Here is a 20789-nt window from a genome sequence, read left to right as displayed (position 1 = left end):
CATGTGGAGGTACAGTACAGGCCAAAAGTTTGGACACACCTTCTCATTCAATGCGTTTTCTTTATTTTCATGACTATTTACATTGTAGATTCTCACTGAAGGCATCAAAACTATGAATGAACACATGTGGAGTTATGTACTTAACAAAAAAGGTGAAATAACTGAAAACATGTTTTATATTCTAGTTTCTTCAAAATAGCCACCCTTTGCTCTGATTACTGCTTTGCACACTCTTGGCATTCTCTCCATGAGCTTCAAGAGGTAGTCACCTGAAATGGTTTCCACTTCACAGGTGTGCCTTCTCAGGGTTAATTAGTGGAATTTCTTGCTTTATCAATGGGGTTGGGACCATCAGTTGTGTTGTGCAGAAGTCAGGTTAATACACAGCCGACAGCCCTATTGGACAACTGTTAAAATTCATATTATGGCAAGAACCAATCAGCTAACTAAAGAAAAACCAGTGGCCATCATTACTTTAAGAAATGAAGGTCAGTCAGTCCGGAAAATTGCAAAACTTTAAATGTGTCCCCAAGTGGAGTCGCAAAACCATCAAGCGCTACAACTAAACTGGCACACATGAGGACCGACCCAGGAAAGGAAGACCAAGAGTCACCTCTGCTTCTGAGGATAAGTTCATCCGAGTCACCAGCCTCAGAAATGGCAAGTTAACAGCAGCTCAGATCAGAGACCAGATGAATGCCACACAGAGTTGTAGCAGCAGACCCATCTCTAGAACAACTGTTAAGAGGAGACTGCGCGAATCAGGCCTTCATGGTCAAATAGCTGCTAGGAAACCACTGCTAAGGAGAGGCAACAAGCAGAAGAGATTTGTTTGGGCCAAGAAACACAAGGAATGGACATTAGACCAGTGGAAATCTGTGCTTTGGTCTGATGAGTCCAAATTTGAGATCTTTGGTTCCAACCGTGTCTTTGTGAGACGAGACAAGGTGAACGGATGGATTCCACATGCCTGGTTCCCACTGTGAAGCATGGAGGAGGAGGTGTGATGGTGTGGGGGTGTTTTGCTGGTGACACTGTTGGGGATTTATTCAAAATTGAAGGCACACTGAACCAGCATGGCTACCACAGCATCCTGCAGCGACATGCCATCCCATCCGGTTTGCGTTAGTTGGACGATCATTTATTTTTCAACAGGACAATGACCCCAAACACACCTCCAGGCTGTGTAAGGGCTATTTGACCAAGAAGGAGAGTGATGGAGTGCTGCGGCAGATGACCTGGCCTCCACAGTCACCGGACCTGAACCCAATGGAGATGGTTTGGGGTGAGCTGGACCGCAGAGTGAAGGCAAAGGGGCCAACAAGTGCTAAACACCTCTGGGAACTCCTTCAAGACTGTTGGAAAACCATTTCAGGTGACTACCTCTTGAAGCTCATGGAGAGAATGCCAAGAATGTGCAAAGCAGTAATCAGAGCAAAGGGTGGCTATTTTGAAGAAACTAGAATATAAAACATGTTTTCAGTTATTTCACCTTTTTTTGTTAAGTACATAACTCCACATGTGTTCATTCATAGTTTTGATGCCTTCAGTGAGAATCTACAATGTAAATAGTCATGAAAATAAAGAAAACGCATTGAATGAGAAGGTGTGTCCAAACTTTTGGCCTGTACTGTACGTCAGCTCATACCTGCTCGTACAGCTTCTCATCCACCAGCAGGTATGTCTTGGCCCAGCGTCTGAGGAACCACACGATGTCTTTTCCCATCTGAGGGCTCAGCAGCTCTGTCAGACTTGCTCTCGTCGCCCTGGACTCAACCTCTGACGTCCGCAACACCGCCGACAGCAACCTGTGACAGAAGAATATAAAAGAAAGTAGCTGGAGTGAAACATGGGAGACGAGATGGCAGAGAAGTCCGTGCAGGTAGAAAACTGAAAGGTTAGGAGATGAAACGGTGAGACGACATGAGAGCAGGAAGGTGAGTAGTCTAAAGGATGAGAGAAATGAAGACTGAAATAGACTGTATGATATAAACAAGGTCGTAACAAGAATAGCTCAGCAGAGAGAAAAATAAAGGAGCAGTTTTTGATTCAAACACTGAAAAGAATTTATATAATTTTGACCTCAACATCACGACATACGCATAAGTCTAAGAGAACACTTTTTTATATTGAGTTTGAGTGAGAGAAAGAAATGTAACCTGGTGCAGTTTGGGAAAAAATGTAAATGTTATCTAAAGGAACAGTGTGTAGGATTTACTGGTATCTAGCAGTGAGAAGTGCAGATTGCAACTAGCTGCGACTTCTCCCATGTGCCGAACATGAACTACCGATTAGGAGCTGAATTACTGAATTAAAATAAAAGTGATCAAATCTAAAGGTAGAGGCAAAAAACAATCCAGGTGTGCAGGTGGTCAAGATTTGCCGGGTGAGGTGACTGTAGAAGCGGAGTGTATGTAGCAGCACTGCACCTGTTCAATGCAGTGATTCTATACACAAAAACTACCTGAAAACTAAAATAATACTTGGTGATATATTCACGGTATTAGCGAGATAATTTTGAAAACTGTTGACACCGTGTGCTGCAATTATGTGATGCTGTTTGATGTTATCTTTGATTTCCACAACGGCGATAATAATTTAGCCTCGTTAACGTGGTTTAGGTGAAAAAGACTCCGTTGTTAATCACAGTTCTTAAAAATGAAGAAAATCAGAGGAATCTGCAGGTCACACTTTTCTAAAATGGAAACTTGGCCAAGAAAATCAGTGCATCTCTCACTCACACAAACACAGACACACACACAGAGCATATAAAGGACAGAGAGACAGAGGGCTTAAAGCAGCTTACAGGTCCATCCCCTCCGTCGAGGACAGTGCACAGTTTCACATTGTTTGCAGAAAACAAAACCACGCTGACATTTACGGGGCCGGGGTCGGACACTCGCTGATAGGAAACCTGACGCCATCGGCCACTCATCTCAGCAATCCTCTGTCATTGCCATCATCCCCCTCTCACGCACACACATACTGGACACACACACTCCTCGACATAATGAACAATCTAGAAAACACAGGGCTCAACGACCTTCAACAGACAATGTCACTGGCTACTGTGACTGTCTATTGTCGTCACTGTGATTATCTGTGCGCACACACAAGTGCGCCTGCATCCAGTGTAGCTGCCAACATCCCTGAACTGCACAACGTTTCTAACACCGCAGTTGCATTCTGTCGGGCTGCACAATTAATTGTTGTTGAAAAGATAAATCCTGTCTGATAGCAGCAGTGAGATGCGCTCTGCTACCCAGAGTCCATTTCATTATAATGTCGGTGTATTTTTATCAGCATCATTTTGTGCTGTTGTTCAACAGCCTCACAGGGACACGCGCACTGTGAGAACAACTTCTAATCCAAACAGTAGCAGAGGCGGACCAGCATGCACTGCAACAACCAGAGAGGCATTTAAATTACCATAAACACATATTTCTCCTCGTACAGAAGGAAAGTACTGTCTGAACATTTAGTCTGGAAGTTAGAAATCTCAGCCCTCGGGTAAAAAATTGTTCAATAACTTTTATCGATCAACAACTTCTTCGACCGTCCTGGGGATACATTATTGTCACTTTGAGCTGTGACACAGGAGAAAATGTTTAACTGCAGCAGCAAATTCATTCAGAGCTGAAACTGTGTTTGGGAAAAGAAATGGAGGCTCTGACTCTAACCTGCAGCTGGCACCTGGTCGTCTCCTTATTTATCATCTTATAATAGCGGGCAGTGTTTGCAACTAGGGGTTATTTTCATTACCGATAAATCTCACTTTTTTATGTTTTGATTAACTGATTAATAATTTAATATATTAAAAGTCAGAAAATGGTAAAATCACATTTTCCCAGAGCCCAGGCTGACTACAAATTGCTTTTTATGTCTGACTGACAATATCAAAGCTGGGATAGGCAGCTTAATTTTGGCTTCATTTGGTAAAAATCCCTTAATAAACTTTAAGCATGGTTTAATTCAAGAGGTCTGAGAGAAAACTAAACTTCTGCTCCTCCTCTTGGCTCTTTTTTTAGGCTTCAGAAAATCAGCCTATGACATAAAAACATGTTTCAATATTGGATAAGTGTTTTGGAGATGTAGAGAAAATGTTTTTAATAGTTTAGCCTTCTGCTAACTGGAGCTAAAGCCTCACGGTTGCGACTTCAAGTTCACATTTATGTAGCTAACGTTAGTTAGAGCCTTGAGTCACAGTGTGTTCTCCGCCTCACTTCCCACAGCCACAGACCACCTCGCTAGGAGGAGAGCAGGCAGCAGCTCTAGAGATGGACCTTCAGTCAGCAGCTGCAGCAACCTAAATCCAGGCAACACAAACCCCAGCTCCAGGGGACCAGACAGCCCTGACTCCCTGCTCGATCAGCAAACTTTCTGTTGCTGCTTTACACACTGTGACACCTGGTGCTGGCCAAATTCAAGCTGCTACAGCCTGCAACTGAAGGTTCATCTCCCAAGCTGCTGCCCACTCTCTGCCTGGGGAAGTAGTCCACAGTGGTGGGGAGCAAGGCGGAGCGACCGTGGGGTGTCTAGCAGCTAACTCCGCAAAGAAGGGCTGAGTGAATGAGCTGTGAGCAACGCTCCAATAAAATAAGATTAAATAAATAAATGTATGGGAAACACAGGGTTACTGTATGAAGCACGTACATGTGCTCGTGGTCTTGTGATGGGAGGGGCTTAGAAGAGAGAAGGAGAGCTGCTGGAGGAGGGTGCATTTTCACATTCTGTAGCCTTTCCCAGTTTCTGCCTGCTCCAGCTTTAAGGGGATATAAAGAGGACACCTCAGCCCACTTATATTTTTGTTCCCTGTGAGGTTGGACTGTCTTATTATCATCAGAAGGTTCTCAGGTTCAGGAGTGTGAGAGAAACACCTCCATGTCTGTGTGAAAGAGAGCTCATGCTATAGTAGTGACAGTTTTATTAAGCTGTGTTTTACCCCGTGCGTGTTTAAGTGTTTGTCATCCTGAGACACATGCGCCGCATGTTGGTCTTAAAACCACATTAAACCAAACCACAGTGAGAGGGTGTTTGTTTCTGTGTTTTACTGGCTGCACATTCAGATGGTGTTTGGGTGTGAACGTGAAGGCACTGACCCACCTTTTAGCTTTATTGGATAATAACTGTGACAACACTTAGAGGTTCAACCAGCCTCCGACAGTAAGGAAGTCTATTCTGGAAGTTTATATGGAGGTGTGTATGTTAAGATGAAATAAACTGTCAAGGACTCCTGGACACAAAGACATGCCCTCAACCATCTATCTGACAGCAGTTTGCCTGGTCCTTGAGTCAACTTCAGTGTCAAAAATACTTTTCGAACATGTGCTGCATGACATTTTCACAGATGCTTTGCTTAACATTCTTTCTGTTACACAAATTCAAACCTGAGACCTTCGTCCACAAAGTCTTGTGTTGTTGAAGGAAAAACAGCTACTGAATGTCAAATTCCTCTTTCACCCAACCTACACATAGTTTCTTCTTCTTAGTTTGGAGACTCAAGCTGTCGACCTTCCAGCTCTCAATGCCGGGTGCCAGTAAGTAACTTTTCAGTAGTCTCAGCCCCTATGACGCCTTGAAACCCAACAAAGGAGGAACACACTGCTCAATAGCTCATGAACTCTTGGTAGCAAAGAAATTCATTTAACAGCCAGAAAGTGCAGTGAAAAAAATCCTGCAGGAACACTTACAAAATGCTGCACAATTCAAAATATAAAACTTTAAAGTTCCTCCAGCCGTATCATTTGAATCCTTGTTTACACTGTATGTGTTTTAATGGCAAAAAGAGGAAGGAACAACTTAATTCCCGGAAAATTGAGACAAAAAGGCGGCTTTAGACATGCAACATGAAATATTTGCAAATTCATTTGGTTCCAGTTGCAAAAAAAGGGACTAGTGGTTTGATTTAGGGGTGATCCTGTATAGTCGACTATTTGATCTAAGGAGGTGGTTATGAAACAAAGGATCATTCCATTTTCAAATTCATAAATCAGAGCACTCACAACAGAACGTAGTGTTTACACAGTGTTAATATTTTTTGATCTTATAAACGGTTTTCTGTCAAAACCTGCAGAGGAAGACACTCAGAAACAGCTGTTTGTGTCTTACATCTCTCACGCTCCAACAGAAAGTCGAAAGTTCTGTTTCCAACCACCGAAAGCAAACAGGAACTGAACTAAATGATGTGTTCTGTCTGTCTATCGATCTCTTCACTCCCTATCAGTACTGTGGACAGCGCTGCTGCCACACCTACAGTCACAGACACTTCTACACAACGAACAGGGATAGATGGAACCAAGTTTGTTTGTCAGGCCAAGAAGATGAATTGTTTAACTGGGTGTTTCAGCTCTTTTTTCTGGTGTGAAATTTTTTTAAACTAATGCTGAAAATGACAAAATGGATCAATGAGCAAAAAACCCAAAACAAAACATGATTCAACTTTAAGGCCCAATCCCATTTCTACCCCTTAAATCTTCCACTTATTGAGTGCCTTCGTTTACGAGACCCTTGATGAGGGAAGTGAAAAATATTAGGGTAGAGATCTTTCCCTAAGAAATGGGACACCACTTCCTGCAAGTCTGCGTGGCTGAAGTGCAGGCATATGTCACGCATAGTAGCGACGCAATGAAAATGCCGGCTCCAGCGCTTGTGTTGTGGTGTGTGCTATGTTTATTCTTCTCTGTCTGATGAATCAACAGAGAAGAAATGCTGAAAACAGGATGCCCCTACAACGTCTTCTAGTTCTGATCGATTTTGTTCGGGTAAGTCGTTTTGTTTAAATATTTTGACGCTGTGTTCAACCCAGTTGCTGATGAGTTTACGCTAGTCCAACCATCTCTTGTTTGTATAGCCTACATTCCGATCGTACAGTAACGAATTGTCTTCCAAAACTTGCCGAAGTTGCTGACTTCACAAGTTGTTTCATCTTCTACTTCGTTGAAAGTGTGGGTTGGGGCTCCCTTGGAATCTAGGGCGGGTTTTAAGTGTTGGAAACCACTTCCACTACCTCAATTCTGTTTTGGGACACCACTAGCTTAAACATGACCGCGCACAACCAAGTACAAGTGGGTATTTCTTTCTTTTTTTTTTTAAAGATATTTTTTCGGGCATTTCTAGCCTTTAATGGATAGGACAGAGAAGCGTAAAGGGGGGAGAGAGAGGGAGTGACATGCAGCAAAGGGCCACAGGCTGGAGTTGAACCCGGGACGCTGCGGCAACAGCCTTGTATATGGGGCGCCTGCTCTACCACTAAGCCACCGACGCCCCCGCAAGTGGGTATTTCTAGGGGAAATGTGGGTATTGGGACAGGCCCTTGATGACAGGCATGACTTGACGAATCATATTCAAAGTAAATACTTAGTCAGGGACTCCCCTATTTTCAGTATCAATTTAATCTAATCTTTTTGTCAATAAAATGTCAGAAAAAAGTGAAACATACCCCGTGTGATTTTACCGAGCCCAAGGTAACGTCTTTAAATAGTACGTTTATCAGACGAACGGTCCAAAAATTCAAAGCTTTTTGGTTTATTCTCATGTACGACAAAGAAAAGCATCAAAATCTCACATCTAAGAAACACGAAACAGCAAATGTTTGGCTTTTTTCACTATTAAGCAGAACTCCCTCTGCACAGAAAGTATCAAGGACCAGGTACTGGTTGGATGCAGGAAAATCTCAAATAAAATCCTAAACATAAACCACTACACACTGAACTGAATTACTGTGATCTTGTTGAGAGAGAACAACGTGTTTTGCCTGTGGCTTCTTCAGGTTCACTCAACAGAATCCAACGGATGTTTCGGCCCTACTGTTTCTGTTCCTGATCTTCTAATCTTCAGTGTCAAAGTGTTTTGGTAGAGGACAACAGCATTCTCAGCACATCTTATAAATTCCTGAGTGGTCAGTCTTGTCAGTCTTGCAGCATCCAATGCCACATGAGCACTTAAAATATGTCAAAGCATTTTATCGACCTTTAATACACACAGTACCTGATGACTGAGTCTGTGCGATTGCAGCCTGGTATGGACGAAGCCTTCTCCCCCGGTGACCCGAGGATCTGCAGTGTCGTGTTGATGTCTACTTCTGTCGAGTGTTTGATGGAGAACTCCATCACCTCTGAGGGGATCAACGGGGTTTCACCCTGAGGGTCGTCTGCTAATAAATACCCTAAAGGACGCACAGACAGATACAGATGGCATGTTAAAGCCTACTTTTCCAAAACAAAAAATACACAACTAGATTATCATCATTAGTGTTTACATCTTGTGCTGTCAAACATCTCGTCCATGAGCAGATGCACACTTCCTTCTGCGCAATGATATGGTTGGCTGGTGTAGTTCAGTAGAAAGAAACAGTTCCTACATCAAACTGCTCACAAAAAGGTCTGTAACAGGGTCATAAAAATTAAAATAAAATAAAATACAGAATTTCATCCCTAAAGGCCGCTCCTTTTGGCCCAGCCAACCTAAATGGTAAGTTTATGGTGAGGAGTCTGCAGTGCTGCTGTGCACGCCTTTAATGATGCTGATTCAGACAATATTTCATTAACACAAACCCACACAGCCGGGTGGAGCTCTGCTCATTTGTCTTGCTCACAAATAACGTCACTTAATTGGAATAAACTGCACTGGAAAAGTAATTTGTGAACACTATTAAAAAATGCCATATTCCAGTGTAGAAGAACATCACAGCTTTTTCAAAGTGCCCTCTGTGATTTCACAAATATATGTCTGAACCCTGTTATACTTGACTGCAACTAGTTTAAATGTGTATTTCTTAGTAGTGAAATACAGTACAGGCCAAAAGTTTGGACACACCTTCTCATTCAATGCGTTTTCTTTATTTTCATGACTATTTACATTGTAGATTCTCACTGAAGGCATCAAAACTATGAATGAACACATGTGGAGTTATGTACTTAACAAAAAAAGGTGAAATAACTGAAAACATGTTTTATATTCTAGTTTCTTCAAAATAGCCACCCTTTGCTCTGATTACTGCTTTGCACACTCTTGGCATTCTCTCCATGAGCTTCAAGAGGTAGTCACCTGAAATGGTTTTCCAACAGTCTTGAAGGAGTTCCCAGAGGTGTTTAGCACTTGTTGGCCCCTTTGCCTTCACTCTGCGGTCCAGCTCACCCCAAACCATCTCCATTGGGTTCAGGTCCGGTGACTGTGGAGGCCAGGTCATCTGCCGCAGCACTCCATCACTCTCCTTCTTGGTCAAATAGCCCTTACACAGCCTGGAGGTGTGTTTGGGGTCATTGTCCTGTTGAAAAATAAATGATCGCCCAACTAAACGCAAACCGGATGGGATGGCATGTCGCTGCAGGATGCTGTGGTAGCCATGCTGGTTCAGTGTGCCTTCAATTTTGAATAAATCCCCAACAGTGTCACCAGCAAAACACCCCCACACCATCACACCTCCTCCTCCTCCATGCTTCACAGTGGGAACCAGGCATGTGGAATCCATCCGTTCACCTTTTCTGCGTCTCACAAAGACACGGCGGTTGGAACCAAAGATCTCAAATTTGGACTCATCAGACCAAAGCACAGATTTCCACTGGTCTAATGTCCATTCCTTGTGTTTCTTGGCCCAAACAAATCTCTTCTGCTTGTTGCCTCTCCTTAGCAGTGGTTTCCTAGCAGCTATTTGACCATGAAGGCCTGATTCGCGCAGTCTCCTCTTAACAGTTGTTCTAGAGATGGGTCTGCTGCTAGGACTCTGTGTGGCATTCATCTGGTCTCTGATCTGAGCTGCTGTTAACTTGCCATTTCTGAGGCTGGTGACTCGGATGAACTTATCCTCAGAAGCAGAGGTGACTCTTGGTCTTCCTTTCCTGGGTCGGTCCTCATGTGTGCCAGTTTCGTTGTAGCGCTTGATGGTTTTTGCGACTCCACTTGGGGACACATTTAAAGTTTTTGCAATTTTCCGGACTGACTGACCTTCATTTCTTAAAGTAATGATGGCCACTGGTTTTTCTTTAGTTAGCTGATTGGTTCTTGCCATAATATGAATTTTAACAGTTGTCCAATAGGGCTGTCGGCTGTGTATTAACCTGACTTCTGCACAACACAACTGATGGTCCCAACCCCATTGATAAAGCAAGAAATTCCACTAATTAACCCTGAGAAGGCACACCTGTGAAGTGGAAACCATTTCAGGTGACTACCTCTTGAAGCTCATGGAGAGAATGCCAAGAGTGTGCAAAGCAGTAATCAGAGCAAAGGGTGGCTATTTTGAAGAAACTAGAATATAAAACATGTTTTCAGTTATTTCACCTTTTTTTGTTAAGTACATAACTCCACATGTGTTCATTCATAGTTTTGATGCCTTCAGTGAGAATCTACAATGTAAATAGTCATGAAAATAAAGAAAATGCATTGAATGAGAAGGTGTGTCCAAACTTTTGGCCTGTACTGTATATCATTTTTCATTAAAATTGATCCAGTCAATGTATAAAGAGATCAGACAACTCCAAAATCTTATATCTTTTTAAGAATAAAAAGACACAGAGTGTCACATCTTGCTGCTGACCTGACACCAGTATGAGCCAGTGGATGTCCTCGTAGAGGTCGTCCAGCACTTTGCGGTCCATTGACCCGGGGTCAGACGTGGCCATGAGGTGCTGCTGGGTCCTCTGGAGCTGACCGTGCAGCCGTGTCACCCGGTCCTCTAGCAGGCTGCAGGACGACGTCACAAGATTGGCGTTAACATGGGAAACACAATCACAGTGTTCGCTACCTGAACTCCAAGATCACAATATATCTCCAATGAAATTATAATTATGCAACTAAACAAAAGTCAGGAGAGAAATTCTGCCTTCTGGAGGTGTCTCGTGGAGAGGTCACAGCAGGAGATGAAATGAAGTACTTGGTTAAGTTTTACTAGTTTACCTTGTGAGCAGAGGGATACAGTGGTCAGCTGCTACACGTCCCAGCACACCGATGCTGGACAGCTGGTCGGAGAACAGCTCTCTGTCGTCTTCCTGCAGCTCGTTGATCTCTTCTTCTTCATGAGATGATATGCCATTCACTGACTGAGGAAGGTGAGCATGGGGTCAGGGTTTTATAAATCACAAAGAGAAAATGTGAAAGGAAAAGTAAGTCAATGTGTTGTGAGGAGGATAGAGAGCAATCATGGCTTTGAATATAATGGCACGAGTATATCTAGTATTATAGTGCTGAAATTAATGGAACAGAGTGCTTCATTTCTATCCTGTAACACATCTTCCAAATCTTTAGGGTTGCCTTCCCTCAGTAAAACACACTGTTTTATCATGAATGTGAAGTGAAATACTGCATCAGAGTCTCACCAGGTTCCGGGTGCCGTCAGGAGCAGCCAAGTGACACTGGATGTACGAGTTAAAAACCTGGATCGCTGGCTGGACGAAGCAGCCGCGAGGAAAATGCTCCTCGTCCTGGACGAGCGTCAACCACGACTCCAGCAGCTTGTCGTACGCCTCCATGTAAACCATGTCGTCCTTATCCAGCTGAGCAAAGAGAAGAAGAGCGAGTGGATGTCAGCAACAAAATGTCATAATGAGACTCAAATCTCTGGGCTTTGTTGTCTTTAATGACCCAGTGACAAGTCAGTGACATAAATCTCTCAGGTCATATATTCAATATGTGTTCATATCATACACACAGAATCATTTTCACATTGTTGAACAGTGGTCACTGATGCACTCTGGCCTAAACTGTGACTTAAAATTTGGATTTCACATATCAAAGATGGCTATTTTTTACTTTAACCCCTACATTCACTGTACATTGTCTTTAAATGTAATGATATCATAATAAAGAATAAAAAAATTCAAGGAGCTCACGAGATGATTTAACAGAAGAGGAAAGCAGAAAAAAACATATTTCTGCTATAGAAAATATTTATTACGATTATCTCTTGATGTATGTTTTTTCCCTTGTGATATTGGATTATTTTATTCCATTAGGATCCTCAAAAATATTCAAATGAAATAAAGAAAGAACCAAAAAAAAATTGAACACTGTTAATCCTTTGAAACCTTCAGCAAATAGGTTTGGCATGAACTCCTTATTACTCACCACCTCCTCGAGGGCGGCACTGCGTCCAAACGAGCAGGTGAGCAGCGTGAGGCAGTTGATGAAGGAGGTGAAGAGGTCACTGGGCAGCGCTGTTAAAGTACTTCGAGGGAACATGGTGATCATGTTGGAGATGATGTTTGAGATGCCCACAGCCTCCGAGTCCTCGATCTCAATCCTGAGAACACAGAAAATAAAATGTGAACTAAAGAAAAGATCCACATAAATCAATAAAATGATTAATACTGTTGGGAGAGTCAGGGTGAGAAATTATCAGTACAGCATGTACTATATTGAAGAAAATTATAATAATCTAACACCTTGTGAGGAGTTGTTCTGCACAATGACAACTTTTACTTTTGATACTTTAAGTACATTTTGCTGACAGTACTTCTGGAACTACCTCGAGAACAGTAACTTCTAATGAAGTATTTTTAGACTAAAGTATTTCCACTTCGACTAAGGGATCCAAGTTCTTCTTCCTCCACTCATCCAGTGGTACAAAATCAATTTCCTTCTCTTGTCAGAAAAGGTTAAACTGCTCCTTTTCCCGAGCGTTGGCCCGAGGACGGACAGTTTCCACTCCGCAGGGTGAGGCAGAGGCTAAACTGGGGTCACTTTCCAGTTTACCCACTGGTGACTGAGGTTTTGGAAACAAGCATGAAAATTGATCCTTAACCAAAAACTCGTGGGCAACTTGACCCCTGAGCAGTTTTCCACAGCTGCATCTGAGGTTATTTTTATGGTATTTCTCCCTCATGGTACAGTACACAAAGTACATGATGATATACAGGATGGCTATAATTACACATCTCGTTTGGAGGAGGCTTTCATCATCAGATCGTACCACGAAGCACGAAGTGACATGTGTGGACACGCTAAAATCATATTTGGCTGCGTGTTGGTGAATTTTAAAACCAGATATAAAAGTGGCTTGTAATCGTAATTCTGCACCATCAGGACAAGCCGACCGCAGTGTCTGTACGATCAATGTGAAGACATATCGGAGGATCACAAGAAGAAGAAGAAGAAGAATGCAGCCACGTTTTTAAAATAATAAAAAGCTCAAAGTTAACGAGGAGCATTTAATCAGGTGTCAGATATTGTTCAGTAATACAGAGGGCCCTAAATGATCTATAGATGCATTCTCCAACTCCACTTTTGCTTGTTAAATGGTGCATAATCTGGGCGCAAAGTAAGGTGTGAGGGGCAAAGGGTGAGAGTGTACACACGTTGTGAACCTGCCTATGTAGGTGCATCTTACAATCTAAATAATGCACCCTTTAAACAGCAGGAAAATACTGCACCATCTTAACTTGAGACCAGGATTTTTTTTTAGGTTATTGGTGCAGTCACTTTCTGCTGCCTCAAAATAACAATATGTCAACAATGCGCGTGACCACACCTCATTTTAAGACCTACATGCCCATGTCTGCACAGATGGGACAACATATACAATGACACAGATAGTTCTGTGATAAGCTAAGGAACACAATATTAAGACAGGCTTTACTCATGAGTGCACGACAAAACAAACAGGATTAAGTTCTTATACGATGAAACAATTCTGAAAACTTGCCAGGGTTTTCTACATGTTTTGATGAGTGAACCTTTTCCACTCCCCCAGGGAAGGGACGCCAGTGTCCTCAGCCGACAGTACAATCTTTCAGAGGCTGTAGTGAGCTGAGTTTAGAGTGAAGATTCTGGTATCGTATGAAACGAGACAACCTAAGGCATCCATTGGTAACCATGTCATGCCTGTTTGTTTGGAAGGTGGTTAAGTAACGCTTCAAAGTTAGGCTAAAGTTTGGCGAAGGAAAAACTGGCATGGCCATTTTCATAGGGGTCCTTTCACCTCTCATCTCAGGAAATATGAATGAAAATGGAATCTATGGGTGCTCACAAGTCTCCACTTTACAGGGAGGCCCACCGCTAGTCCCATGCAGTTCTGGGCAAAAACTATGCAGTTTTCTTCATGCAGTAAAAGTTGCCTATTGTATTTGAATATTTCTGCTTACTGGGGTCCATAAAGTCTTGGAATTGTATAAATTGAGTCCGACTGGAAAGCTGAGACTCTTGTGGATTCAATGAGCCCATTTTTATTCATCTGTGATGACGTTGCCCCCCATAGGACCCATTTCATTGTAGTGAGACCATTTATTGAAACTTGACCTCACTGTATAAAATGACCCACAGTGACCTCTACGATAATCACAGCCTCATGAAACTTGACAGCCTCAAACTAGAGACCTCATGCATCTAGGGGATGGATGGCTTTCGTAGGTATATGGGCAATAAGGAGGATTCTCAGCAGCTTCCAGAACAGAAGTGCTCACCATCCAACCGCAGAAGAATGCAATTCTTGCAGAAATCTCCAAATGTCAGAAGTTTTTGAAACCAATTCCCAGCATTCATTTTTGACCCTCAGGGTCTTGGAGTCTTAATGTGGCATTGTTGACCATTTTTACCAACTATCAAGTGATATAAAATGTTAAAAGTTGGCATCAAATCTATGAGACTAATGGTATCAACCCAAAAATACTGTAACATCTTATGAGGCATAACTGAACGTGGGAATGGCCGTTATATACTTCAATCATAATGCTCTACACCTCTATACACTCAACTTTAGAAGTTTAAATAAATGTCTAACCTAAAACAATGTTTATTACAAATTTGTGACAAGAAAAACTCAAATTAATTTCCAGGTTTCCAGGCTTTCAGATGATGTACACTACTTCTATGTGGTATCTACTGTTGACCTGCTATCTCCACCTAAAGATCCCCTCTCCCCTCTTAAAAAGGCAAAAATGGCTCTATGGTTGAGAGCTGAAGAGGTTAACAGATCAAAGTCTAAATATGCCATGTTACTAACATTCAAGGGAAAATCCCTCATTTAAAAACCCTCCACAAAACCAACACCACCCTTGAAGTTTCCTGTATATTTTAGTCTTTTTTGTGTGTGTTGCCTTTGCTGCACCAGAAAAAGCAAAAGTCTGAGTGTTGAGTTTGTGTTTGAGCTGACACACCTCTCTCTCCCACAGTCAGTCGGAGAGGAACGCTGTGTGAGAGAGGCCTCGCTAACCCCTATCAGATGGAGTTAAATTGCGAGCAGAACTGTTCAATCACTGCAGATCGGCCATCCCTCTCCGCATGGTTTTCCGATGAGGCAATTGGAAAAAAGCTCCAAGAATAGGTGATTACAGACGGAGCAGGAGAGGAGGGAAGAGAGAGGGAGGGAGGGAGGGCCTGTGAGAGAAAAGAGAGCGACCCCTACTCACTGGATCACATGGTCCAACAACAAGCTGCTGCTCACTTTCAAGTGTACGTCTCGGTTATTTATACTTTATATGTGAGTGTAATTCAGATCAGAACCACTGGCTGCAGACACACCCGCAAACTAACGTAAAACGCTGCTTCTAGATAATCATCTCTCCAACACACACACACACACACACACACACACACACACACACACAGAGCTCCCATGAACGCCACTGTGCCTGTTAAAACTCTTCAATAAACTATAACTTTTTTCTATCCCCTTTTATTAACAGTTACACAGAGGCTAGACAAAGGACACAAAATGATTCAACTAGAAATGTCATCTTGTGGTTACACGTCTGCGCCAATCATTAAAGTTGCAGTTCACATCCATGTCTGTACAGACTTGTGTGGCCATGACCGTAGACAGTGCCTCACATTTGGATGTTGCTGTGAAGAAGCTACAAATTTTAAAACATGGATGCTTCACACACATCATGAACTAGGCAGCACGGACGATCTGCCCTGCCACCACACTTTCAAGATTAGTGTCACGTATTCTGTATCTGACCAAATGTCTCCCCTTCTGTTGCCGAGTTAAGACATTGAATAATGTCCAGAAAAGTATTTTTGCAGAACATTATGATGTCACAGTGAAGCTGACCTTTGACCTTTTGGTCTGTCATCACTTCATCATTTTATCATATCAGATATCTGTGTGACATTTTGTCATGATTAATGTACGAATTACTGAGTTATGGCAAAAAAAAGTGTACTATGATGTCACAGTGACCTTTGACCAACCCATGCTTGTACATTTTACGCAGTGACTGTACACAGAGATGGACATTACGTCTCCACTTCCTCCAGCTGTACAGAAATGAAGCCAAAATATCCCGGACAAAGCCGCCGCCATCATGCAATGGTGACGTAATCTGACGGACAGAGTCTGAGCAGTAGCAATCTCTGTGGTATTGAGTTCTTACCCATACATCTGTTGAACCAATCATGATCGACGCCACCAACTGGCACACACAGCTGTCATTACAAATGTCAAACCTGCTTTTTATAGCATCAAATAACTTAATCAAAGCCAAACTTTCCAGAAACAAGAACACGTGAACAGGGACCATCTTTGACGTGTATTTTGATATTTTAGTTTGGCCCATGTCCTGTTCGCTTACACAGAGGGGGCGGGGTTGAGACTTATCCTGCAGCCAGCCACCAGGGGGCGGTGGAGATGTTTGGGCTTCACTTTTGGGGAATGGTCAGGCCCCCAGGGATGCAGCTAAGCCTTGCATCCGATTTTTTCCAGTGGCCTAAAATCCCTGCAGTCCAAAAAGCATTTTTCCCCGTAGACCACCAACGTGAAAGAGACGTCTCTGAAACAGTTCAGTTCATCCCACAGCACCAGTTGTCTCACTTTCCAAACCCGGCTCCAGACCAGCAAGCCGGGCTTCTTACCGATTTAAAGTTTGAGAGTAGGTTGAGAACGTTTCCATCCAAAGACCTCTAATGATTCGCTTCATCAGATAAAACTGCGAGACTCTGAGCGCCATCTATCCTGAGGAAAACTTTGGCGGGAACCAGCTACTAGATAGTTCTGACTGCAAACAAGGTCAATTATGACTCTTTATACTCCACATTTTTACACCATAAAGGTTTTGTATCTGTAAAACTTTCCTTGAGCCGAAAAAGTGATTTAAAAAAATCTGGGATGTCGTCACAATGTAAAGTCTGTGAGCCAAGCAGGAACTTGTGGGCAGGGCCAGTGGGAGAAACACTACTGCACATATTCAGTGGGCCGCATACCATGAAAGTACACCTGAAAGCTAGAAACCTTCTTTGCTGTATGTGCCAGGTAAGCAGCTCCATTGGAATGAATAGCTGCCATCTTGGGGTCCAGTATTTAGTTATTATTATACACCTATGGGAGCCATGTTGGAGTGGAGTCATGTTGTCCATCTTTATTATAGAGTCTATGGTTTTACGAAATAGCGAGGCAGAATAATGATGCAACATTCCCGCCTTGGACAGTCTGTATATAGGTGGCTTGAGAGAGTGCTCTCGCCTCTGAAATTCTGTCCTTCCTGTTGCCTGCTTAGGCTCGGCAGTCAATCGCACACGGCATGACAAACACAATATTACACACGCTGTCATACTGCTTAGACAAGTTAGATTCAGTGCTGTGACACTGTTGGCACAGGTTGCTGATGTAGGTGCGGCAACACTGGTTCACCTTCCCTACAGCACTACAGACAGCTGGTCTGGCTGTGAGGCACTCAGAGACAAGATGGTGTCAGCAAGGTATTCAGCAACAACAGTGCTTTGCTCAAACAGTGCTGCAGGGATGACAAAGGTAGGAACAAGGTGAATAATCGTTTCCTTCTTGCCTTTTATTCTTAAAGTCATACAGATTCTTATCTTTATGTCATTTTTTTCTAGCAGAAACTCAGACTATTCTCTGGCTAAAGTGACTCCAGAGTGCAGATTTGCTACTTTTCTGTTTTATTATTATGCACTGAATATTTTGGGTTTCAGACTGTAACAAATCAAGACATTTGTCACCTTGAGCTTTAGAAAATCGTGGCGTTTTTCACTATTCTTTGATATTTGACTAAGCAACGATTGTTAAATTAAAAATTATGGTTAGTAGCAGCGGCAGAGGACGCTCCTTTAACAATACTAAACACATGAACAACTGGGGCAAAGTTATTTTGTCTGGCATTACAAGGTGAGAAAGAGCAGAGTGTGTTTCCTTTTTTAATTACTTGAGGCTGGTGTTGGACGCTAACTGCCGCCTCACCCAGCTGCTAAAAACAGCGCAGTAATCTCTTCTAATGCATCTTCCTGTAGCCCAAAACACACTGTGACTCCCCTGCACCGTGCACAGGAACAATCAATGGGCTCCAAACAGCTGTCTGTGAGCAAATCCACAGCATTACACAGCTCTATTTCTTCACATGACCTCTGCTAACAAGCAGCTGATACAAGAATCACAGACTGAGGAGGTCCTGTGGCTCTTCGATGACACACATCTGCAGAACGCCAGTGAAACCCATCTCTTTCTCGATTCATCTCGAGTACAACTGATCATTTTTCTGTCGGTCACTTTGATTATGACTCCTTGATTACTTGAGTGAAGATTCGATTATTTCTGCAGGACGGAGGCTCGAAACAAGTGCTGCTTTACTTCTGACTGTAAGCTCTGATTACAGATTCTTGACGCAGAGGTCCAAATTGACGCCTCTGCAGGAAGTATTGATGAAAACTGGCTTTGAGGCTGAGCTGGAGAGACGAAGAACATTTATTTCCTTTGCTCGGAACACCCAGGTTCAGTTCTGCTTAGTAAAGGGATTTTCAGCTAAATACATTGAGCTGAACGGCCTGGCTGTGACACACACACAATTTGTTCTAGAGGAAACCAAAAGCCATTTTGATGCTTTGTGAGTTTTGAAAACACCGTAATAATGAAACAAGGACAAGAGCTAACTTTTTTTGAATAAGAGGCTAAAATTCACTGCACACTTTCATTATTTTATCAGTCAAAAATGTATTTAGATAACAGCTTTAAAGACTGACCACAAACTCTGATTTTGGACTTGAATCAGCTCCAGTTTTAACTTTATTTCCATGTTATATTCATTTATTAGATTTCTGTGTTTCCCACTTCTTTAGAATACCTTAAAAAAATTAAGTGTGGTTTCCTTTTCATTTAGAAAAATAAATGTGCCAAAAGAATTTTTCATCGTAACATATTTCAATGACTATAATTTCTCATATTTTGTGGCTAACTGTATTTCATGTCTTGCTCTTGTCTTTTACTGTGAAGCACTTTGCGACATATGAGCTTAAAAGGTGCTTGAAATAGTTTAGTTTCCTGGTTACTTATATTTATGTGCATTACGCTGTTTCACTTTGTTTTACTTTAATCATCTATACATATTTATAACTTCTCTATAAAAGCACTAGTCAACATTTAGTTGACTATAGTGGAAAAAGGTTTGTAGCTACAGCAGACATTGACCCTGATGAAGACCTCTGAGCCAGAACTTTGTCTTTTTTTTTAATTTTGTGCATTTTTTTGCACAAACCCTACAGTGTGCCTTCAATTGTTTTTGAAGGAGACTTGCATCTTATTTATTTTTTTTGAGAGTAAACTTAACCCATACAATGAGCCCCTTACGAGATGGAATAACTTCTCAAATTACATTTTTTATTTTAAGATATTTTTTCGGGCATTTTAAGCCTTTAATCGATAGGACAGATGAGCGTGAAGGGGGGAGAGAGAGGGAGTGACATGCAGCAAAGGGCCCACAGGCTGGAGTCGAACCTGGGCTGCTGCGGCAACAGCCTTGTACATGGGGCGCCTGCTCTACCACTAAGCCACCGACACCCCTTCAAATTACATTTTGTTATTGATGTCCGACTCCTGCTTGAAATTATTTGACAGATATCAATGATCCACAGTTACCAGATGACTTCTACCCATACTAACATGCTATTTAGTAAGTTAAAATAGTGTGTATGAGTTTTTGTATGTCTGAAGCCTTAGTATGAAACCACAAGAATGTGAATTACATAATATTTCCAAATAAACATTACAGTGTGCCAACATTGGACACTGCGCTGGCATAAATATCCCACAATGCAATGCAGTAGTGATGAAAACGTTACCAACAGCAGCAGTGACCATGGCAGTTCTGTAACATCAATAAGTGATGAATTACTTTGGTCATGAGTCTGCTGCCTGATGTGCAATTTAGAAAACACCATATGAAGTATTTTGGTTGGGAAACCATGACAGATGGATGACTTATTACATGATTAAGCTTTGTTATAGAACATCATTGTTTGGGCTTTTTGTTAGCCATGCAAGCGGCGTGGCTCCGGGGACATTGGTCGGTCACTCCAACCCTTTGATCCAGATTGAGATATCTCAGAGACTATTTGGATGGCGTGCCACGACATTTGGTACACACATAAACATTATTCCTGCTACACATCAGCTTATTAGCATGTAGCTAAGATGCCTGTGACAAGATGTTACACAACGAGTTAGCCTGTGGTTAGCATTTCCAACAGCTGAAATAACTTTCTCCAACAAACGTTATGAAAAATAAAAGCTCCAGAGGGTTCATCATGCTGCAGATGATGGTACAGATGAGGCTGGTGCAGGTTGCCATGGTTATGAGTCTCCAAATGGCAAAGAGGCTCTCAAGAAGTGGCGTGGTAATTATAGCTCAGTGCGTCCGAAAAGACACACACTACTGTTTATGTACATAAAAGTATGCTGAATGAATACACATATTGGTTATGTACAGCATAGTATGTGATTTCATACGCAATGCAGGTCAGAATATTTCTTTTTATAGAAGAAGAAATAGTTTAAATATTAAACCTATGCCACTCTGGATTCAACATCAGCTTTATGTTAAAGGTCGGACAGCTTCACTTTAAATTAGAGG

General features: G+C 42.2%; 1 protein-coding gene across 1 annotated transcript in view; it reads right to left on the bottom strand.

Annotated features, from left to right (window-relative positions):
• Positions 1–20789, bottom strand: part of xpo4 (exportin 4) — an 87976-nt gene that overhangs the window by 9160 nt on the left and 58027 nt on the right. The window contains exons 9-14 of the mRNA XM_049595077.1: positions 12061–12235; positions 11313–11489; positions 10894–11036; positions 10535–10680; positions 7987–8164; positions 1649–1808 (exon numbers count right to left, since the gene is read on the bottom strand). Of these exons, the coding sequence (XP_049451034.1) occupies positions 1649–1808; positions 7987–8164; positions 10535–10680; positions 10894–11036; positions 11313–11489; positions 12061–12235 (979 nt within the window). The remainder of the gene's footprint in view (positions 1–1648; positions 1809–7986; positions 8165–10534; positions 10681–10893; positions 11037–11312; positions 11490–12060; positions 12236–20789) is intronic.

Source organism: Epinephelus fuscoguttatus, linkage group LG13 (assembly GCF_011397635.1).
Source record: "Epinephelus fuscoguttatus linkage group LG13, E.fuscoguttatus.final_Chr_v1".
Taxonomy (NCBI): Eukaryota; Metazoa; Chordata; class Actinopteri; order Perciformes; family Serranidae; genus Epinephelus; species Epinephelus fuscoguttatus.
Note: the sequence above shows the minus strand (reverse complement) of the source record. Positions and strands in the feature narration are given on the sequence as shown.